Source organism: Mytilus trossulus, unplaced genomic scaffold, assembly GCF_036588685.1.
Source record: "Mytilus trossulus isolate FHL-02 unplaced genomic scaffold, PNRI_Mtr1.1.1.hap1 h1tg000343l___fragment_1__unscaffolded, whole genome shotgun sequence".
NCBI lineage: Eukaryota > Metazoa > Mollusca > Bivalvia > Mytilida > Mytilidae > Mytilus > Mytilus trossulus.
In genome coordinates, this window is record NW_026963332.1 from 693544 (window position 1) to 712402 (window position 18859).

An 18859-nucleotide genomic window follows, 5' to 3' on the forward strand; every position below is an offset into this window, starting at 1 on the left:
TGTTATTAACTGAACATGGACATATGATAGGACATGTAGAACATGGTGTATTATGAACATATAATCTTATTATTAAAACATATTACAAAAATCGTTTAAGCATAAAATAAATGGCTTTTGTATTTCAGTAAAACAGCAATGGAACATGAGGTAGCTTGTGTTGACATTACACCCCTTAGAGATGGTGAAGAGAAATCAGACTTATGTGCAGTAGGATTATGGACAGATATTTCAGCCAGAGTTCTGCGACTACCTTCATTTGAAAGTTTACATGTTGAAATGCTTGGAGGAGGTAAAATATTAACTTTCTATGTTTTAGATGTTTCATTTATAAGATGCAAGCAAGTCCTTCTATAAAATTTTGTATTAAATGAGCCATTTTGTAGTTTATGAGGATAGTCGAGATATTAAAGAGAAAAGTTATTGCATTGTTAGATATTAAGCTAAGAAGCTTAATCACATAATTGAACAACATATTTTATAAGTGACAAACATGAAATGAAATAACCATCTTTCTGGTGTGCAAATTATTCAAATTAGAGATTTTTAACGGAAAAAAACAAACGTGTCATAAACAAAAGGTAAAAGCTATTAAGACAAACACTATACAGAAAACTCACGACTGAGCAACTGGAACTTTACCAACAACCTTTGGAAAATTCGTAATAAACTAAAACAAATCTGTAATGTCATGGTCATTCTTTGCAAGGCTTTAAGTACAAGTACATGATGCAATTAACACTTTTTTTTTTTTTGGGGGGGGGGGGGGATACCCACCCAATAGGAAAGTTGACCTGTCTATTTTATTATACTGTATAACACTTTGTGTAATATTATATATATATATATTGTTTTATACATATGCTGTATATCACTTGTGTAATTTTATATATTATTATTTTTTTCAGAAATAATTCCTCGTTCTATTTTGATGTCAACATTTGAGAACATTCAGTATTTATTGTGTGCTCTTGGTGATGGATCTTTGTTTTACTTTAACTTAAATGTAGATACTGGTAAGTAAACATATTTTATACAGAGAATGCAATGCCACTAAAAATGCAATCCTCAGACTTCAAACTATGAAGTTAAATTAATTAACAGTAACTTACATTTAATATTTACACATAACTATGTGAGTTCTATGACTACATTAGATATGAAAAATTGATGTAAAAATGATGAGATGTGGTATGATTGCTATTGAGACAACTCCACCTGAGACCAAATGAGAAGGTAACAGCTACAGGTTATTGTAAGGCCTTCAACAATGAGCAAAACACATACCCCTTAGCTATAGAGGCACCATGTATAATAATTTGTATTAAAGTTCAGTGATATAAAGTCCTCTTGAGTTATTGTGTTACTAACTTTATTGTTAAAAAAAATTAACAAAAATAGGTAAATATTTCTGACAAATGTCAACAGCCCACAAGTTATCAATGTATAACACCTCTATTTTCTGCCTGTCTCAATTACTGACAGTTAGCCTCAACCTTTAAAAGGCTGCTTCTAATTATATATATCTTTAAAATTTCAACGTTCAGCAAACTATCAGCTTATTGTTGATAATTTGAAATTAGCTTGGTTACTCTGCTTAGGATTCTGTATTGTCCCAACTCACATTTCTTTATTGTAATAAAAAAATGTTTTATTATATATCAAACCAAACATTTTTGTTTGTCGTTTCAGGTTTTTTCTGTGATAAAAGAAAAGTGACATTAGGTACACAGCCTACTGTGTTACGGACATTTAAATCTCTATCTACTACAAATGTTTTCGCTTGTTCTGATCGTCCAACTGTTATTTATTCTAGTAATCACAAACTTGTATTTTCTAATGTAAATCTTAAAGAAGTGAATCATATGTGTCCATTAAATTCTGAAGGATATCCGGATAGGTATGTACCATTATTCCTTTATTATGATGCAGATTTATAAATGCAGTGTTTTCAAAGCTACTGTCAAAGTCTTTCTGCAAATACTGTTATTTGTGTCTTTAAAAAGACACATATTTACTGATTAATTATTATACAGAATACTACCACGTACCATGTGTTGTTAAAAGTATTAAGTGATCAATAAACAAAGATTCTTATCATTGGCACACACATGACATCTGTTTGAAATTAATATATGTAGGGTTGTACTGCAAAAAATAACATAAACTATTACTAGGATAAGCTCTCATGATCAATACAAAATATGTACATGTGAAAAGTGTGCTTATGCATTATTTTTTTGTTTACTAATTCAGCAATCACATATATACATTAGATGACACAATAGCACATCACAAAGATAGAACTGAAGATTTAAATCTTGAAAATATTAGTTTTCATTAAGGGACAAATTGTGCACCCTATAAGAAATTGGTGAGATAAAGTTTTCAGCTACAAACTAGAAGTTGTAAAACAAATCACAAGCCAGTCTTGATCATATCTCAAAGCAAACCCAAGTCCGACCTATCTGCTGTGCATTATTTTAAAAGTGATCTAAGTGTTCATGGGATACAAATATTACTGGATTTTAAAGGTATAATAATGTATATACCACAAATTTAGATATGCAATGCAGTACACATTTATTTAGGCTGGTTCTGAGACTTTAGCAAATGCACAAGGTCAATTATCAACAAATATACAAATTTTTATCCATTCAATAGAAAAAATATTTCACAGTACTTGACACCCCTGGCCATTGGAATTGTTTATTTTGATAATTCATATTCCATTCTTTATATTTTTGCTGTATGATGGAACAAGTTTGCTTTTTCTGTTACAGTTTAGCCTTGGCAAACGACAATACATTAACTATTGGAACTATTGATGAAATCCAAAAACTACACATAAGAACAATACCACTATATGAATCACCAAGGTAAGTAAAACTACACATAAGAACAATACCACTGTATGTATCTCCTAGGTAAGTAAAACTACACATAAGAACAATACCACTGTATGAATCTCCAAGGTAAGTAAAACTACACATAAGAACAATACCACTGTATGAATCTCCTAGGTAAGTAAAACTACACATAAGAACAATACCACTGTATGAATCTCCAAGGTAAGTAAAACTACACATAAGAACAATACCACTGTATGTATCTCCAAGGTAAGTAAAACTACACATAAGAACAATACCACTGTATGAATTTCCTAGGTAAGTAAAACTACACATAAGAACAATACCACTGTATGAATCTCCTAGGTAAGTAAAACTACACATAAGAACAATACCACTGTATGAATCTCCAAGGTAAGTAAAACTACACATAAGAACAATACCACTGTATGTATCTCCAAGGTAAGTAAAACTACACATAAGAACAATACCACTGTATGAATCTCATAGGTAAGTAAAACTACACATAAGAACAATACCACTGTATGAATCTCCAAGGTAAGTAAAACTACACATAAGAACAATACCACTGTATGAATCTCCTAGGTAAGTAAAACTACACATAAGAACAATACCACTGTATGAATCTCCAAGGTAAGTAAAACTACACATAAGAACAATACCACTGTATGTATCTCCTAGGTAAGTAAAACTACACATAAGAACAATACCACTGTATGTATCTCCTAGGTAAGTAAAACTACACATAAGAACAATACCACTGTATGAATCTCCTAGGTAAGTAAAACTACACATAAGAACAATACCACTGTATGAATCTCCAAGGTAAGTAAAACTACACATAAGAACAATACCACTGTATGAATCTCCTAGGTAAGTAAAACTACACATAAGAACAATACCACTGTATGAATCTCCTAGGTAAGTAAAACTACACATAAGAACAATACCACTGTATGAATCTCCAAGGTAAGTAAAACTACACATAAGAACAATACCACTGTATGAATCTCCTAGGTAAGTAAAACTACACATAAGAACAATACCACTGTATGTATCTCCAAGGTAAGTAAAACTACACATAAGAACAATACCACTGTATGAATCTCCTAGGTAAGTAAAACTACACATAAGAACAATACCACTGTATGAATCTCCAAGGTAAGTAAAACTACACATAAGAACAATACCACTGTATGAATCTCCTAGGTAAGTAAAACTACACATAAGAACAATACCACTGTATGAATCTCCTAGGTAAGTAAAACTACACATAAGAACAATACCACTGTATGAATCTCCAAGGTAAGTAAAACTACACATAAGAACAATACCATTGTATGAATCTCCTAGGTAAGTAAAACTACACATAAGAACAATACCACTGTATGTATCTCCTAGGTAAGTAAAACTACACATAAGAACAATACCACTGTATGAATCTCCTAGGTAAGTAAAACTACACATAAGAACAATACCACTGTATGTGTCTCCTAGGTAAGTAAAACTACACATAAGAACAATACCACTGCATGAATCTCCTAGGTAAGTAAAACTACACATAAGAACAATACCACTGTATGAATCTCCTAGGTAAGTAGGATAACAGAGCTTTGATGAAAATGTCTACATATGACGATTACTTGTATGATTGCATGTTTACGACTTCAGCTTTATGTCTAGCTTTTGGTCCATACAAATGGTTCATGGGAAAAACGTTTAAGAATATTTTGGTTGCAGCAAATGTCAAATGTTTGTTTTGGATATACTAGCAAGGAAAGATAATGATATATAGAAGATTTGTGAGATGACTTCTGTACTTGGTTGAGTTTTCATGTTTTGAATTCCTCTTAATAAATTAATGTCAACTATGTTGGAAATGTACTCCACTAAACAATACAAAAACATTTCTGCATGATTAGGTAGCAAGGAATTTTTGTCGAGAAGGAAGGGTAACTGGAGATGATTTGTTAGATATTTATTAGTAAAAAAAATTCAAAGCAGAAAACTTCAATGCTAAATGTTTTTAAATTTCAGGCGTATAGCTTACCAGGAGGCATCTCAAACTTTTGGTGTGATATCAATGAGACTTGACCTTCAAGACAGCAGTGGTATGACCCCTACACGACCTAGTGCTAGTACACATGCTGCCATGACAACATCAAGTTCTAGTGGTAAAATGGTCACGCAAGGAACAAGTACAATGGGAGAACATTGTGGAGATGAGGTTGAGGTTCACACTCTGCTAGTCATAGATCAGCACACTTTTGAAGGTAATTTATATTCATTTATTATATGTAAGAGAGGAAGAGATAGCTGAATAAGGAAATAAAATTGTATATATTTGAAAAAAGTCATTAATAAAATCCAATCATTTAAAACGGCTGTCTTCAAAAATTTAAAAGAAAATATATAAGGAGTCATGCTATTATTTTTACCTGCGTTGCCAAATTTGAAAGGCATGAAAGGGGGCCTAGTTAATGTTCAACTTGATCTTGATCTGTTCAAGGAAAATTTTCATCAGAGTTTTCTTCACTTCAATGGTAGGTAATGGCCAGTTATGCTCCTGCAGGGTTTCCGCTGGCGGTCGCCATTTTCGCAACTTGCGAAAAAATAATAATTGTGGCGATAAAAATTCGTCATTGGCGAAAGAAATATATAGAACGATTTATTATCCTCCATCTTGTTTATTTACTTTTTTCGAGTTTCTCGGACTTATAACCCGTTCAGACAATACTCGGAATTCAATTTGACCTCATTAAGGTTTGAACAGAATTCAATAATCAGCTGATTGCATTTTTTACCTATCAACATCAAAGGACTTTTAATAAAGGTGTTGATTGAATTGTTTGACAAAATGATATGGTTGAATGGCTTCCGTTAAATGTCACATACAGAATTTATTTACCACTTTTCGACGCACGTGTTTGAAGCAAACTTTTGGGTTGTTGTCTCTTTGACACATTCCCCATTTCCATTCTCAATTTTATTTTGACGTCTCCTTTCCTTTTAAAGATAGTTTAGAAAAGAAAACTGTTGTTGTGACGAAAAATGTTCAAAAGCAAAAAAAATCTCTTATTTAAAACTTTAATTATCCTTTGACTTTAATATCAGTAATTGATTAGGGAGACTACTTTAAAGTCGTTTGAGTGACACAAGTGTTTCAAGCATAGTTGTACGTCTCAACTGTTTTATTTACGATGGTCAAGAAAATAAAACTGTCGTTATGAAGAAATCTATCCAAAAGGTTTGGAACAAACCCTCGAATGAGAGTAGCCCTTCCATGTCATGACTACACATGAAACAAGGGATCAATTTCTTGTGATAAAAGTTTTTGTTTTGTTGTAAAAAAACACTTTTTAGTACAAAAGCGAACATTAGTATTTTTCTTTTTGAGAAACTTTCCCTACGAACTTTACTGGTATTATATAATCAAAACATGTCCATTAATTTTGTTATATTCCAGGACTTATATCTTCTTTATTATTAAAAGTATAGTGGTCTAATCATTTAGAAAAGTTTTTAAAAATACAATGACTATTTTTCCCTATTTAAGTTTAAAAAAAATCTGTTGTTTTAAAGTAAAGGTTAATTCATTAGAATGTTAACTCTAAAATAAGTTTGAGAGCATAATCATAGACACAATGGGGTAAAATCATCTTATTTTAGTGAAAAGGATGGGGGGGGGGGGGGGGGGGGGGGGGGGGTAGAAAAAAGTTAAATTTTAAACGAAATATTTAGTTATGTTACTTGGCGAAAAATATATTGTTTTGGCGAAAGAGGTGGCGAAAAAAATAATTGACCCAGGGGAAACCCTGTGCTCCTGTATACATGTTTCCTCAAATCAATTATAATCAGCATATCAGGCTCAGACCTGGGACTGGTCTTGTTATTAAAAGTTTTTGCTTAGTAGATAAAAATAAATGATGAAAATTCATTGAAATATTTTATTTTTTCTGTAGTACATCATGCCCATCAGTTAATGACAAACGAGTTTGCAACCAGTTTGATCTCGGCCAAGTTTGGAGACGACCCTAAAACTTACTATGTAGTAGGAACAGCTCTTGTACATCCAGAGGAAGGGGAACCTAAACAAGGAAGGATCATCATCTTTGATTTCAGTGATGGTAAGTTCTATAGGTCATAGGCAGCAAGTGGTCATATGTCAAAATTGGTTGAATGTGAAGATGTGATAATGATAAAACAGGTTCATTTGTATCATTTTATTCAAATCAGTTAAATAGTAAAATTTATTTTTTAGTACTAATATCTTGATGCCAAGTATTTATCAATTTATGTCTGCCCTGATTCTGGAGAATATAATAGTAATGGATATATTATAAGAAAGATTGAGCAGTCATACGCCTACCAATTGATCAAAGATAATTTTGAAATATAACAATTTAATTTAGTCATGTCAATGATGGATGGCTTAAATTGTTTACAGTCGATTCCATTGAGTGTGTAGGTAAAGGTTGATAGCTGAACCATGAAGTCATTATTAGGTCAAGTAAACTATCCTCCTTTAGGAATAGACTAGTCCAACAGATAACCAATCTATTTGTCTGTAGGACTAGGCTACTTTGGAAGGTGGGTAGTATACCTAACCTAATAATGTCTTAACGGTTCAGCTATTAAGCAAGCTAACCAAAGATATTACCTTTATCTACACACTCATTGCAAAAGGCTGTAAGACTCTTGCCTTGCCATTAGAATTTAGATCATTGAAATGGAAAATTTATGTTTTAGGTAAATTAAATCAAGTAGCAGAAAAAGACATCAAGGGAGCAGCCTACAGCTTGGTGGAATTTAATGGAAAACTTCTGGCTAGTATAAATAGTACTGTAAGTACAAGTTAACGATAACCTTTTAGCATTTTTATTTCGGGACTGTTAAACAATATTGTATTGATAAGAATCAAGTAAGTAAGTTATCAAAGGTTCTGAAAAAACACATTTTTCTTAATTCATAGTTTTTTAAAGTAGTATTTTCTGGAACAGCCCTTATTCAAATCCTTTGAACTTACAAAATTACACACAAAAAATCAAGAGAGACAACTCACATTACTGTTAAATGGATTTTTTATTTACTTTACAACTATTCATATAGAACATGTAGAATGAAGTTAAGTTAATAGAGGTATTGTACTAGATGTATCACAATATTGATATAAGCGTGCTGAAGAAGTACATGTTATGTGATTGTCTTGATATTCATCTGTCTAAAATGGGAAATAAGATTAACAAAGAAATGTTTTGAAAAAAATAAAAAAAGAAAGGAGGCGTTTTACACAGGTAGAAAATCAATCAAATTATGAATGGAAATGGGGAATGTTTCAAAGAGACAACAACCCCACCATAGAGCAGACAACAGCAGAAGGTCACCAACAGGTCTTCAATGCAGCAAGAAATTCCAGCACTTGGAGGCGTCCTTCAGGTATACTTTCTTTTACAGGTTAGATTGTTTGAGTGGACTGCTGAGAAGGAACTTCGGTTAGAATGTAGTCATTTTAACAACATAATAGCTTTGTATTTGAAAACTAAAGGTGATTTTGCTTTAGTCGGAGACTTGATGAGATCGATTACTTTGTTGTTGTATAAACCTATGGAAGGATGCTTTGAGGAGGTAAGTACTTATACAAAGAAACTTTTTGTAGTAAATTAAAAGTCTGGAGGGTTTATGAGTTTTCTATACTTGATTAAATTTCGTTTTGATTCTTAAATATGTAAAAAAAAAAACTGAGAAAAAAAACTGAGAAAAACTGATACAGTAAATTAGAATTTGATGAACTTTTGTTTGAATGTAAGAGCCCTAGAGTGTTGCTTACAAATGGTAATTCTCTATTAATGCAAATGCTGAATACCCACAAAAAAAGTAGTGTTTATTAATGAATCATTCTCACACAAACTCACACGACTTAGTAATTTTGTAGGGTTGAAAAAGCGTTTACCATGCACTCATCATTAGAATGAAGTGCAAAATGTAAATTGGTCAATGCTTTTTCACCCCAATAATTTACAAGTTTTCAAATTATTTAAAGCTTTGTATCTTTCAAGGTACAACCTTGCTTTTAATTGAACAGCTATCAACTTGCTATAAAGGCTTTACACAGGATAAAGCATCAGTTCTCATATTAGAAGATTGTTAAATAGGAGAGATGCATACAGGAGAAGGCAGTGTTATATGAATGATTGTTGGGTCTCTTTTTAGTAAGTGCTTGTAACTGTTTTAGTTTTATAATCTCTCATATATATGAATGATTGATTTCAGATTGCCAGAGATTGCAATCCTAACTGGATGACAGCTGTAGAAATCTTAGATGATGATAATTTCCTGGGAGCTGAGAATTCATTCAACTTGTTCACATGTCAGAAAGATAGGTTAGTGTTTACAAGTGTTAAAAATAATTAATACCATAAGAAATCAGTAGAAATTGTGACTAGTATATAAAAAAATGAAAACTTAATTAACATCTTGCGAAAAAATAGATGTTTTAATCAGGGCTTCCAAAAAATATTTGAGCCAACCGAACATTTTATATCTGATCTTGATTTTAATCCCTTAAGACTTAAGTCACAGTAGGTAATTATGGTAGTCAGATGGCCATCCCAATGATTAATATTAGATTAAAAAAAAAACAAAAAAAAAACTTTACTTTGATATGAATTTGATGTTCAGATGTAAATTGTTAAATTGGCAGTGCATCATTTAAAGTGTGCACATCAGCGTGCTCATATCTGCATTAGACTCTTTATTTGTGCAAAATGACATTGTCAAAAACTTTACTTTCATTTTAAATCACATTTTTCTAAACAGGATGTTGACTTGACAATGTTAAAACATGGACCATAAACGAATAGGTAAATCCGTGTACATTAACAAAGCATGTTTAGAGTGAAAAAGCTCTTTCCACATCATTTCTTTAACAAAATACTTGAAATGAATGTTAGATACAGGTATCAATGATAATGTAAGCATTTATTAAGAAATGTAGGATGCATAATTAAATTTCCCACCTGTGCACATGCGTACACATGTTTTAGTTCATAGAAAGTAGTTCTGACCATTTTTCATTTAAAACCTTTTTAAATTTTTCATTAAATCATGTTGATAAAAACTAATTTCTTATAATTTTAATCTTTTGGACTAAATCAATTAGATACAAACTGCTGAAATGTAAGAAAATAATTGTGAATAGACTGATCAATTTATACGATGTCCCGTACTGAAAATAGTTTACCTGTCACCTGAACAGGTAGATTTCAGCTGTCCAACAACTAAGTTGCCTTGATTACATTAGAAAGTATTGAAGTAGCGGTTGTTTTGATTGTAATTAATCATCATGTCACTTTTATGACTGGAAATATGTGGATGTTAAAGGCAAAATGTTGGGTCAAAAAGATCGTGACTTATGTTAAAATGACCGAAAGAGCCTATTATTGATCTTAAAAGTAGATGACCGTCTCATGCTTTGCCCAGCAGGACTTTTACCAGACATAGTACAAATGTCCGGAATATATGACAGGTTTGGTTTTAATATTCTATATTTCAAGTTAGTACTAATCTATGGTTTTGATTCAGATTTATGTGTTTATTTATAACATTGTATTAATTTTTAATCTGTTTTATTTTTATTTTTATACAGTGCTGCAACAACAGATGAAGAACGACAAAACTTACAAGAAGTAGGATTGTTCCACCTTGGTGAATTTGTAAATGTTTTCAGACATGGTAAGTTTTGTTTAGATATTGAGGGAATGTCAAAAGTGTAGGGTCTAAAAATTAGTAATTTTTTTCATTGTGTTATCTTAGTAAGAAAAAAATAAAAAATAATGCAGAGTTACTAGCAAATATTTTTATGTTGCTTGCAACTAATGAATTTGGCATAAAATTAATTGAGGACACATGAAAAGTATTTTACAGGGAGTCATTACAGGTACATCATTTCTTGTCTTAACAAAGTGTTCCTTCTTTGGTGATTATCAAACAGAAATTGTGTTCGATTATATAACAAGGTTCTATATAAATAAATGTCATTTCAGATTTATTATGAAACTATTTTTGAACAGTTTTATTCCTGTTTTAGGTTCCTTGGTTATGCAGCATGCTTTGGAGAGCAGTACTCCTACACAAGGCTCTGTTTTGTATGGTACTGTAAATGGAGCAATTGGTAAAATTTAAATTACTTGCATTTACTTTAAATTTGAAGGAAAATATTTTTATTCAATATGGAATCAGAAGTCAGAACAGAGGGGTACCTTATTCCAAGTAGCCAATGCTTTTAAACTCATGCCTTAATAATAATGCTTTGAACTGACATTATTTTACAGGAAACAATAAACTTATTAAGTTTATGAATTTTGTAATTGTACTAAAAGTAAGTGAAACTGAAGTTGTTATTTCCTCACATGAAGTTGATATGAAATATATTGTGTATCTTGTTTTATCCCTTTTACAAAACTTTACTCTGTGCTGCACTTGGGTCAATATCTTTAATTGTTTTTACATAGGCGGAAATGGTAACGTTTTTTCCTGTAGCTCGGTCCATATCGTAAACTTGGATATGTATGATAGCTCATTTCGAAGTTGTGACATTTTCACATATGTGGTTATATTTTCGAGATTACTTTTTCCGTAAATTAGCATACCCTGAACATCCTTTGGTGATGCAGCTCCTTGTGGTAAAATATCCCCTGTTTTTAAAACACAATAAGTTCTTCGAAAATTTAATACTTTGAACACATTCAATAGCTCCATAGTTTTTACACATTTATTCTATGTTCCTCTACTTTCCTAATCACCACAAATGGTTAAGCTCAGTCATTTGTATAAAATAGAAACATGTCCAATATCACTACACAGAGATTTTTTCTTAACATGTGACTTTTGAGTTCCTCATTTTGAGGCACATTAGGGATGTTGTCCCACTTGATGAAAAGCCAAAACAGAGTAATCAAATATTGGGAGAAAACTTAATATAACATGCAATTTTTGTACAATATAACATAGGATAATTGACTGATAGTTCAAATGATAAATATTTCACTTCAATACAATATACATAAACTTGGTATATTCTTTTTACAGGACTGGTTACACAAGTTCCTCAAGACTTCTTTAATTTCTTGTCTGAGATCCAGGCTCGTCTGGCAAAGGTCATCAAAAGTGTTGGAAAAATAGATCATTCATTGTATCCTTCTTGTAAGATGTTGAATTTATAATACATTGATCTTGTGGAGATATTTGAAGTGATTATATGAAAATTTAATTACAGCAGATTTCAGTCAGTATGTAGCTAATGGTAATATATTTGGTTAGCTTGCTTGTTAGCTGAAGCGTGAAGTCATTGTTAGGTTAGGTATACTACCCTCCTTTTAAAGTAGCTTAGTCCTACAGAGAGATAGATTGGTTATCTGTTGGGCTAGTCTACTATTAAAGGAGGGTAGTTTACCTAACCTAACAATGACTTCACGGTTCAGCTATCAAGCAAGCTAACCAAAGATATTACCATTAGCTACATACTGACTGAAATCTGCTGTAACTGATTTCCAGTGAAGTTTACATCGAGAACTTTCAGGATAAGAAAAAGATGTGGACAACTGTCACATAAAATTACATCAAGAAGTATAAACTTTTGAATTTGGAAATTTTATGATGACTAGTATGTAACATTTATATAATATTAACTTTTTTTATTGACACAATGCTAAATTTTAAACCTTAACCAATAAATCAGCTGGAGATCATTTCACACAGAGAGGAAAACAGAACCATCAACTGGATTCATTGATGGAGATTTAATTGAAAGTTTCTTAGATCTGAATAGAGACAAAATGCAAGAAGTTGTACAAGCATTACAGGTAATTACAGAATATTCATTTGCAAAAAGAAAATACCCATGAACTCATTTAAATTTGTAATTACAGGCAAAAACTATCATAGAATAGGTGCATGCTTCCAAAATATACCTAGAGGTAAATACTGCAGTGTTTTCAATACCAAAGTGTTTTGCTATTCTTAACAAATATGTACACATTTGTTTTGAAAGCAAAACTGACCCCTCATTTAAACATTTTATTATGATTTTTATTAAGATCTGAAAATATTAAAATTGTAGGTAATGTATAAAACATTTAGCCAGATCGCCATACTGTTGTCCCAATCAGAAATCCTGCACTAATCAAAAGATTTGTCTTACAATTTATAACACGTGTTGCTATATACAAAATAATGACCAGTTTTAATTTTTAACATATATAGGGTTTCATGTAAAATAGATCAATGGAAATATAGTTTTTATGCCCCACCTACGATTGTAAATGGGCATTATGTTTTCTGGTCTGTGCGTCTGTCTGTCTGTCTGTCCCACTTCGGGTTAAAGTGTTTGGTCGAGGTAGTTTTTGATGAAGCTGCAGTCCAAAACTTAGTACACATGTTGCTTATGATATGATCTTTCTAATTATAAAGCCAAATTAGACTTTTGACCCTAATTTCACAGTCCATTGAACATGGAAAATGATTGTACGAGTGGGACATCCTTGTACTTTGGACACATTCTTGTTCACTAGTGATTTAGATTTGATTTAAATGTTTCAGATGGACGATGGTAGTGGGATGAAGAGAGAGTCTACTGTAGATGATATAGTCAAGATGATAGAAGAACTCACAAGGATTCACTAATATTTATTGTTTTTTACTTGTAAATAATGTATTGATTGCCATACTAATTTTTATTTCAAAGCTGCAATTAAGAGTGTTTCTATTCCTCATCATCATTGCATCAAAATATTCTATCCAATAAGTTCAGTTTGGCATGCTCATTTGTGATTTTGGGAAATTTTCTGACTACAATTATTGTTGATACTTAATTCTATAAATAAGTTTTTAGCAGTAAATTTATTCTTTGAATAATTGTTTAGCAGTAAATTTTTTCTTTAATTCACTTTGTAGCAGTAATTTGTTCAGCATTTGGTTTTGATAGTTCCTGACACCCTTAGAATACAATATTTATGCATCATTTTCTTTTCTGTTAATAATGTAAATATGGTAATTCCTTTTCCATGCTTTTTCTTTTAGGAAAATGTACCATTTTGCTTTCATTTTATTGAAGAAAAAAAAAATTATGAATTTCAAATCTGCATCTGATTATTTACAAAGATAAGACAAATTAAAAAGCCTGAAAAGGCATACAAGGTTTCTTAGGGGGTGGGGAAGTCAATTGATTTAATTGGATAATTTCAATGAATTTAATAACCCATTTCTATTTAGATAATGGGGGATCATTCAATTCAGGATAATAGTGGGCATTTTGTTTGCTAAATCATTCATTTCACTTGTATAAATATAAACCTGTATCTCTATATCAAAGATTTAGGAACAAATACATTTTCTGTTTATATACTGAACTATTTCAATTTAGACCAAGTTCAGTCTAAAATTATGAAACTTGATACCATTGTTATTTCATGTTTGGCATTTCTTATTTTTGGACAGCATTTATTTCTGTGTATATAGATTCTTCTGTTAAAAAACAAGATTATATATAAAGATTATTCTCTAATGGATCTTCAATATTGAATTCAAATGAATTAAGCATAATTTATTCATGAAGATAATGTACTATTTATAAAAGTATGAAAATTGAAGCTCAAAATAAACATGTTTGAAAATAGAAATTTTGATGGGAAAAATCTGTTAAATGTCATTAAAAGACATTGTTAATTCCAAAATATTGTTGGTCTTAAAAAATAGTGCTATTAAAGAGGAATTAATGTTGGAATTCTTGCAAGATGTAAAAAAGAACATTAGAAGGACGTTGTAAGATAATCTTGAATGTTCATCCTTAAGAACATTAGAAGGACGTTGTAAGATATTATTGAACATCCTTAAGAACATTTCTAACCTACATATACTCCAGTTATCATCCATCTTCACACATTGTAGTTCTTGTTATTTAAATAACCATTGTTGTGACTGATGTGTTTACTGTTATTGTACATTGTACTGTTTATAGTGCTGAAATATTTTATAGAAAAAAATGAATGAAGTGTTGAAATGAATATCAGTGTTTGTTTATTATTTAAACTACCAGTCATATTACTGTGGATTAATTTATTTTTGTGGATTGCTGAAAACTTGCATTTTCGTGGATATTTGATTTCATGGTTTTGTCCTTCTCTGTATACAAAACCTATTGAAAATATGTTATTTGTTGACTATTTGAATTGTGGTTTTACCTCTACCCACGAAAATTGGTATACAATGGATAATAATGAATCCACAGTATATGAATGAAATTAAATTGATTATAATTCAGTGTCAAAGGCTGATCTTTTAGAGATAGTCATCTTATTGTCATTCCTAATTGAATACCTTGTCATCCAGTAACTACACTGGTTAGCATCACTGCTGCATTTAAAGGTACCTCTGAGGTGGTGGAAAACAAATGAAAAGTTATGTGAGGTCAAATTCTTATTTGTTTCACGTTTTGCTGGTACATGTTCCATGCAGCTTCTACATGTCAGTTAGATAAGGGTTGCCTGACCTACACCTCATTTCATGGATGAGTTATCATGGTTTGTTATATGGTCAAGTCTGTACCTCATATTTGATGGGACAATGTTTAGATTTTGAGGTTTGGTCTATTTCTCATATGCTAAAAGCAATAGAGACGCTTTCTTTGGTGTATAGAATGATTGTCAGTTTGGCAGGTTCCATATGACCCATCACTTCATTTTCTTGGTTTCCTCACTAGATTATACAATATTTTAAGCATTAGGTCAACTACTTTTGTGCAAGGTGTACATGTCTACTGTGGATTCATTATTTTTTATTGGACACCAATTTTCTTTGATTTCATGGGTAAACCACGAAGTTAAATGTTCAACGAATAAGAAATATTCCATAGACATGATAGAATTGTATGTAGACTTTGTCATAACCATGAAATTAATATTGGGACAAAGTCCCCAATAACAGTAGAAAATTCAATAAAAAAAATTTTCATTGTACTAATGAACTCAAAATCATTCAATTTTTTTTATGTCATGTTTTGAAATCCCGGACCTGCACCGAAGTCTACAATGTACTTCCTTTTTCCGGTTTTGTTTGTATGAATCTTTAAGTGAAATATATATTTACCAGTCTATTATAAACAGGAAGGAACGCAATACCAATTTCATTTTTAATAATTCCTTGATATGAAAAAACATTACCTGTTGTTAACATTTCTTTGTTTACATTGCATATGAAGTCATAACGTCACAACAAAAAATCCCTAACAACAGAACCAAAAACAGAAACGTTACGGTATTTCCGTTTCTTTTTTTAACAAATATTTAAGTTTCAAAAAAATAATTCATACAGACTTCGTCCCCTTTTACAGGTAATGCCTGCCTCATATTATCCACGAACATGAAAATTTTCCTTTATCCACGATAATAAATGAATCCAGAGAATATAAAATTAAGAAGATGCAGTATTATTGCCAGTGAGACTACTCCACAACAGACTATAGGTTACCGTATGGCCTTAAACAATGAGTAAAACCCTAACTGGCAGGGTTTATATGACCATGACTTAATTTTCATGGTTAATTGGTCACTAAATTAAGATTTTGTGCTTGGATCTGTTCTCAGGTACTATTAGTGATAGGACCACTATTGTCTCTCCTTTGGAGAAACTCACAGAATGCAGGAGATTGTAATCCGGCCCAAGGTGTAAATATTTGTATAAAGCTTCATATTTCAGAAGGAAGTAATGTGGATGGTTCATAAATTTGCATGCAGGATACTGTCTAACGAGTGTCTGCTGTCATATGTCCATTGTCCTTGACCTCATTTTCATGGTTCAGCAACTGCTTGTATAAAAAATTCCAAGTTTTTGTGTCATGTGAATTTCTCACTTGTTATGAGTAATGGGATAACTATATTTAGTTGTTGGTTCTTCGCAACATTTACATGTCTTCAGACATGATTCCACTTCATTTTATGCATAAATAATCATTTAAAGTTTGGAATTGTGTCTGTATCTCAGATACTATATGTAAAAAGTCAACTGTATTTGGTGTATTGAAATGATTGCAAGGTGTACATGTCTGATTGGCAGGTTTCATCTGACCTTGACTTTTATTTCATGGTTCATTGAAAAATATCAAGTTTTTGTGATTGGGTATATTTTTCTGGAACTAAAAGCAAAAGGGTCACAATATTTGTGTAGGGAATGATTGTATTATGTATATGTCTTTCCAGCAGGTTTCATATGACTTATTTTAAAGTTCATTGGTCAGATACAAGTAATAGGTAAAATGTTTTCTTGAATAGATAGTTATATTGTGTACATGTAGGTCTGGCAGTTCCTCTGACCATGGCCTTATTTTCATGTGTGGTTCTTTGTTAAGTTTTCTTGGTATTGTCAGTTAATCTGATAATTTAAACTAGTTCAAATATGTTTCGTGTATGGAAGGATTGTAAGGTGTACACATGTCTGTCTGTCAGGGTTCATCTGACCTTGTCCACAGTTTCATGGTTCATTGGTTAATGATAATTATTCCCCACACAACAAAGTTGCAGAGGATAGGATAATTATAATGTTTTTGTCCTGTCTGTCCATCAGTCATGTTCTTGTTATCGTGACTCCTTTGAAACCACATAACAGAAATTCATGAAACTTTGTAGATAATAAGGACATACTATGTAGATGTGTCTATCCACAGAAATTACGATTGATTTTTTTCTAGGAGTGATGCCCCTTTGAACTTATAATTTTGGCCTAAATATACTACTGCAACAGTTTTTAATCAACTCCTCTGAAACCACACTACAGAATTTGGTGAAACTTTGTAGTTAATGAGGACATAATATGTTAATGTGCATATTCAAAAGAAATTTTTTTATCAGTTGACTTTGTAGAGTTATGAGTCTTTAAACTTAGGAATCTGGTGAGATTTGGTTAGTCCAGTGACAATGTTGGGGTGTGGGGTATGTGAGCATGCTCACAAAGGATCTTTAAATTTGTCATGGTCTTTCCAGTTTATTAGGTAGATAAAGCAATAGGTCAACTTCATTTGTTGTATGGAATTATTGCAAGGTAGACATATCTGTCTGGCAGATTCCATTTGACCTAGAAATTATCATTTTTCAATTTTGATTTTTTTTTAAAACAACTTTTAGCATGTGCACTCTCGTGAAATTATTGTAATATATAAATGTCTGTCTGCCATGGTTGATCTGAATGTCAAGGTTTTTGCATTGTCTACATATTTCATGGATCATTGGTAATGTTAAGTTTATGTGATACATGTAGAATAACCTTCATACTACAGTCTTTTAACATAATTCCAATCATAAGTAAAGCATGCTAGACATTTATGCTTGTGCACTCTTATGTGTGTTTTAGTCCACTAAGAGTTGTCTGAATATTTCAAATAATATTTGATTTGCTCAAGCTTGAATTCAAATGTAGGGAAAAACATTTAAGTATCTAATAATGTACCATGGAAGACAATTATAGTGGAAAATATCAATGACATACCATTTTCTGTTTAACATTGAGTGGAAAATGTAATAAGATCACTTTAATGTGATTTGAATATGAACCCAGCCTTATACACTAATAGATCAACACCCTGTGCAAGATTTCAATATGCTTGTTACAGTTTGTGGGAAGACATGTAACCCTACCCACACACATTAACCTGACTAGTCTTTGCAATATTAATAAAGAGGCTTTGGGAATGGATTGAGCATGAACACTAGAACAACATGACATTAAGACTCTAGAAGGAAGGTGTAAACTGGGAAGACCAAAAAAAAACAGATGGACACGTAATGTAGAAAGAGACCTGAAGACTATGAATAACACATAGAAAACAGTAGAAAAGATGGCCAAACCAGACAGAAAGGAGAACCTGTGTTGCTACCTTGCATGCCAATGGCATTCCTGACAACAAGTAAATAAACTCATTATAAATACAAGGACTAAATTTTATA

The 18859-nt window shown here is 31.5% G+C and overlaps 1 protein-coding gene across 1 annotated transcript in view; it reads left to right on the forward strand.

Moving 5' to 3' along the window:
• The window catches only part of LOC134701823 (DNA damage-binding protein 1-like), a 35219-nt gene extending 20290 nt beyond the window's left edge, over window positions 1–14929 (forward strand). The window contains exons 15-28 of the mRNA XM_063562941.1: window positions 129–292; window positions 909–1016; window positions 1693–1900; window positions 2784–2879; window positions 4908–5143; window positions 6833–6997; window positions 7620–7714; window positions 8325–8495; window positions 9141–9250; window positions 10516–10601; window positions 10957–11040; window positions 11958–12060; window positions 12607–12730; window positions 13467–14929. Of these exons, the coding sequence (XP_063419011.1) occupies window positions 129–292; window positions 909–1016; window positions 1693–1900; window positions 2784–2879; window positions 4908–5143; window positions 6833–6997; window positions 7620–7714; window positions 8325–8495; window positions 9141–9250; window positions 10516–10601; window positions 10957–11040; window positions 11958–12060; window positions 12607–12730; window positions 13467–13550 (1834 nt within the window). The 3' untranslated portion in view covers window positions 13551–14929. The remainder of the gene's footprint in view (window positions 1–128; window positions 293–908; window positions 1017–1692; window positions 1901–2783; window positions 2880–4907; window positions 5144–6832; window positions 6998–7619; window positions 7715–8324; window positions 8496–9140; window positions 9251–10515; window positions 10602–10956; window positions 11041–11957; window positions 12061–12606; window positions 12731–13466) is intronic.
• The last annotated feature ends 3930 nt before the right edge of the window (window positions 14930–18859 follow it).